This window comes from Leptonychotes weddellii, unplaced genomic scaffold, assembly GCF_054177405.1.
Source record: "Leptonychotes weddellii isolate Sample4059 unplaced genomic scaffold, ASM5417740v2 HiC_scaffold_14689, whole genome shotgun sequence".
Lineage (NCBI taxonomy): Eukaryota > Metazoa > Chordata > Mammalia > Carnivora > Phocidae > Leptonychotes > Leptonychotes weddellii.
In genome coordinates this window covers 1-5,080 of record NW_027727814.1, presented here as the reverse complement: position 1 = coordinate 5,080, position 5,080 = coordinate 1, and the positions used below count along the sequence as shown (strand labels likewise).

General features: G+C 44.3%; 1 protein-coding gene across 1 annotated transcript; it reads right to left on the bottom strand.

Annotated features, from left to right (window-relative positions):
- Positions 1–20: 20 nt before the first annotated feature.
- Positions 21–5,067, bottom strand: LOC145718369 (myosin-2-like; the record flags this gene model as incomplete). Its single annotated transcript, XM_081809860.1, has 6 exons — positions 4,999–5,067; positions 3,212–3,435; positions 2,977–3,120; positions 1,387–1,543; positions 275–302; positions 21–194 (listed from the first exon to the last, which is right to left on the bottom strand). Coding segments are annotated over exons 2-6 (707 nt in total), but the record flags the coding sequence as incomplete, so codon positions are not given.
- Positions 5,068–5,080: the final 13 nt, after the last annotated feature.

The following is a 5,080-nucleotide window of genomic DNA, read 5'->3' as shown; positions in this document are numbered from 1 at the left end:
AAGGCAAGAGCGGTCCTCACCTCTGGGGCTCCAGACTTCCCAAGAACCGTGAGAGTCTTGAGTCTGGCCCCAGACCCACCTGCATTTTGCCAGAGGTAGCTTCCTCCTTCTTCTTCTCCCCAGTGACTGCAATTGTTGCAAAGTACTGGATGACACGCTTGGTGTTCACGGTCTTCCCTGCACCAGATTCTCCGCTGTCAAATAAAAACTAAGTGAGATGAGGTTCCAGACGTGGCAACTATCGCAGCCATAAGAAAGTATAAAATTTACTCACGTGATCAGGATTGACTGATTCTCTCGGTCTACAAAAGAGAAATCATAAACATTTAATACTGGTTTTTTTTGGTATATTTGTAAATAGTAAAGTAAAGTGGGATAAATTTAGTATTTTTCAGACTGGACTTTGCAAACCCTAGGGCTTCGTGGGCCCTCGACCACCAATCTTTTCCAATGCCCCTCCCATGCCCCCCACTACCTCCCCACACCACACCCCTGACTTCAGCACACTTGCATCCATTTAAATAGAACACTGGAACAAAGCAGCAGACCTTTTCTTTGTAATATTCTGTCACTAAGGAAATATCAAAAGTGGACTTGAGCCTTCGGGCGGGTTTAGATGACGATTCCAGTAGTGAATAGTGAATATTTGTTGTAGGTGTAAGAAGTCATGAAAATAGGTATTTTAGCATGTGGGATGGGGTAAATGTAGTACAGGTGGTAGCTTTGGAAGTAATCACGGCTTTAGTCATAGTTTGGGGAAAAGGTTGGTTTTACTGTTTTACTTTCTCTGAAGACGAATTCTCTAAGTCCTTTCCCCAACTAGCTTAGACTGGGCTGGCTGAGGCAGTATTCTAGGAAGAAGATTCATGGTATGGCTGTTTTAATACCAAATACACCTTAAAATCTGGAGCGTGTGGAGGTTGGCTCAGGGCAAAGGGCAATAGCATTTATGCCCTCCCTAATATAGAGAGGGCGTTCGTTGGTCATAGTTTCTGATGTTGAGGATAAGACCACAGGAGCAGATTTTACTCTTCTGGTTTTTGGCTCTTGGCAATGGAGGCACAGTTTGTATGTGTGATTGTGTGTGTGCATACACATAAACAGTGTTTATAATTTTTGCTCAAGCTTTTTTAGTTTCTGAGTCATTCAAAAGTAAATTCTCTAACTATGGCCAACCCCTATTGACATTTAAAAGTTGAAGAGACCATGAGCAATTGTGTGATGGTAAGGATTGCAAGTCATCTTTTACACCCCTTCCTTCCTGGACCACCTCCCTCGCCAATACACCAGCCTAACAGAAGGGCTCAAAGAGCGTGTTGAGACAGTTAGGGTCTCTTTCTCCTATGGTTCCAAAAAGATTACGCACACACAAAACATTTAACTCACCTGTCAGCATGAACTGATAGGCGTTGTCAGAGATGGAGAAGATGTGGGGCGGGGCCTCCTGGCGCTTCTTGCCTCGGTAGGCACCCACCACCTCGGGGTTGTACACCGGCAGCCACTTGTAGGGGTTCACCGTGACGCAGAAGAGGCCCGAGTAGGTCTACGCAAGGGAATAAGAAAGAGCTTTTCCTGTTAGGTGTGCAATTCACTTGTTAAATGAATTCTGACTCAAAGGAGCACTTTAAGGAAGTACCCTACATTTCTTGAAGGCATCAGCATGAAAATTAGTTGGAACGTTCAACAGTGAGAGAGCAAAATCCTTGAGGGAAGGGCTCATAATTTTGACTTTTTATTGCTCCTCTTGGGACTTATCACAACGATTTTCACATAGTTGGAGCTCCAAAGGTATTTTTTTTTAATGTGTAGTGTGAGACATTTTTACTGTATTCTAGGAGATATGCCTGTATTTCCTTTGCAGCATTAAGATCATTCAAATGCATGAAAATAGAAGTTTGGACACAACTGAAGTGCCCAACGGTATGGAAGTGGTTTGGTGAACTGTGGTAAATCTTAAGACAGTATGATGCAGGCATGTAATAAGGTAAACCTGAAAGGATCCAGCAATCCTGGGACAACATTTGCAGACTACTATTAAGCTATAAAGACACAGAACACAAAATGATGTAAATACATTATGATTAAACAGGGAGCTTTTCAAAACAGGCACCGACCAGTCAGAAGGGATGCTGACCCTAATCACTAGAGACACCGGTGTGGGTGTTGTCCGGCTGAGCGTCAGCACTGGCTGAACTACATAAAAATGTCAATGTGAGGTAATAACTTCAATTCTAAGATGTTCACTGGGTGTGTATTATGTGCCAGACCCCTGCAGGGCACCTGCAATGAAGCGTGAATGAGATGCGTTCCTGGGGAAGCTCCCGGCCTACAGTCTATGCAGGAGGCAGACATGTGAATGGATGGTGGTGGACAACCAAGGTCAGTGCTGTGGATGGGACAGAGACCATAGGACAGGGCATCCCACTCTGCCTGGGGAAGGTGGGAGGTTTCCTCGAGGGGGTGGCATTCATATAGAGGGGACCATAACACAGAGGTACAAATTGCTGTCATTTTAGAAGACTGAAAATGAGTGAAATCTCATCTTTAAAACATTATCTTTTTGTGTTAAAGTGTAAATGTATCAGTTCCCTCTGGATGATTCTACAACTGGAATGGGAGGGGTGGGTAGAAATGTAGGCATGTGGCTGAGATATAAACAGTAGCTGCTCCAGTGTTTGCTCAGGGGACGTGTGGCAAACCCAATCCACGTGGACAATGACCTTGCCCGGCTTTGGATGGGAAGACAAAGGATGAAGTACTGGCTGTTGGGCTGTGCCTTACAACAGCAATAGTGAACCTTGTAACTTGTTAACTAACTAATGTACTAGCTAGTTAACATGTGTGCTGACTAGTTATACCACTAGTGAAAGCAAAATGGGTCACTGCTTTCGACCCATTTATACTACAGTGGAAGCGCCGGGCTGGCCGGTGCAGGGTGATGGCGATAAAGAGCACTTGGGTGAGGGAGGCACTCACGTAGATCATCCAGGCTGCGTAACGCTCCTTGAGGTTGTACAGCACAGCGGGCTCGTGCAGGTGGGTCATCATGGCCATGTCCTCGATCTTGTCGTACTTGGGAGGGTTCATGGGGAAGACTTGATCATCTTTCACTGTCAGAGTCTGGTAAACAGGGAAGATAACGGCTCATGTCAACTGAGAGATGGAACGCAAGAATTGATAAAATGTGGCCGGCTCCAGGGACTCTACTCACCGCTCCAGCTTCCGTCTTCACCGTCACTTTCCCTCCTTCTCTGCTCTGGATGGTCCCTTTCACAAAGGATTCTTTGGGCTCCACCACAAAGACAGATGTCTTGGCATCAAAGGGCCTATTCTGGGCCTCAATGCGCTCCTTTTCAGACTTTCGGAGGTACGGAGCTGCCTCCCCAAAAATGGCCATCTCCTGGTCTGAACTCATGGCTGCTGAACTCAGAGATCCTAAAGGAGATGAGGCATTTCACATTAGAGATGCGGACTGTCATGTGTATCAGTATCTCTCTCTATATTGGTGGTGATAGTTCATGGAAACTCCACTGTTTGGAAATTTCACCAGGCAGGCCCCCTGTGCGCCATGCTGTAATTACTGAAACAAACATAATCCCAAGGTCTCAGATGCATCAAGGGTCACTGTGTAACCAACACTGTACTCAGGGCTTGACATGCACTATTTTCTTTCAACCTCCGAGACCAGCATTCTAATCAGGGAGCTGGCTGTGGTCTCCACTTGCTGCCGAGGAGCTGGTGACCCTTGATCTTTTCAAGCTACAGTGCCTCCCTCATAGAAGAGGGATTACAATATCTGCCTTTCTTAATTTACAGCCTGTGAGATACTGGACAGATACTTTGGGGACAAAGTTACTTGAAGACTGAGAAAGCAGTTTGAAATAGTACAGGCTCCTGTCTTGATGGAAAATGCTATTTATTGTAATGGAAGAAAATTCCGTTTCTTGTCATGTACTGCAAAAGAACTTCATTTCCTCCTGTAGATACTCAGCCAGAAGTGCTCCAGGTCAGGCGTTTTGAGGATGATAATTTTGTTTACCTCTTTTTCTCAAGTTGTGTGCTTACTAGTGTTTGCCTAACATAATATCTTTGCATATTATTGTATCTTATGGTTGCCATATTAGCATCCAGTCAGTCGGTTAACCTAATTGAGGGTAAAAGCCATAGCAAATGTTATCCTCATTTTATTATTTTAAATTTATTTTAAATTTATTGCATCGATGTTCAGTCGACATGCAGTGTTATATTATCCTCATTCTTCTGCACTGAAGGGCTCCCTTTGCCCTTCCAAATTTCCTGCTGGAGAATGCAGGTTTGGACTGCCCCATTCTCTGTTATGTGCAGGTTGCCAGCAGCATTGGTAGAATGAAAGGTTTGGCAAAGAATGCTACTCAGGCATTATGGGATTCAGTTACTTGAAAGTCGTTTTGATCAGCTACCCACCAGTGTCTCCTTCCAGAAACGCGGTGTGTAGTAGTTGGGCAGATTAATACCGATATGTGTGTAACAAAAGGCTCACAGCATCTTAATTTCATGCAACGCTCAGCATTGGGCAAGGTAACTTTTTACAAGTTTTAAAGGAGCTTAAGGAAGCTTTTTCCTAGGTACCTTCTTTCCTACTTGTTAGATATCATGTTTACTTAATGAATTCTAATAGCAGGATACATTTTTATCAAATTCGACGTTTTTAGCAAGCGAATCCTATTGCAGATCTCTTTTCCCTATAGAATGATATTCTGTTAACAAACTAGCAATTCCATTAGCAGTTTTCTTGTTAAGATGCCCCCCACCCCCCGCCAACGCTTGCATCCTGAATGAATGTGTGTGCATTGTTCTGAAAAGCAAGGCTTCCTTCCCTCTCTCTCTAGTACCTTTCCTGAAGTACAGTTATTAAGGTATTTACTGAGACCAGCACTTTCTTAAAGGTTGCTAAGTGACACAGCTCCATCCCAGAGGCTCTCACCTTCTCCTCCAGGGACTGGTTAGTCCAACCCTTACCTTGTTAGCAAGTGAGAAGATGTAGTCTGGAAACAAGGCAGTTCTATAAAAGAGAAGGGAAAAGCATTTCATTAGTTAACCA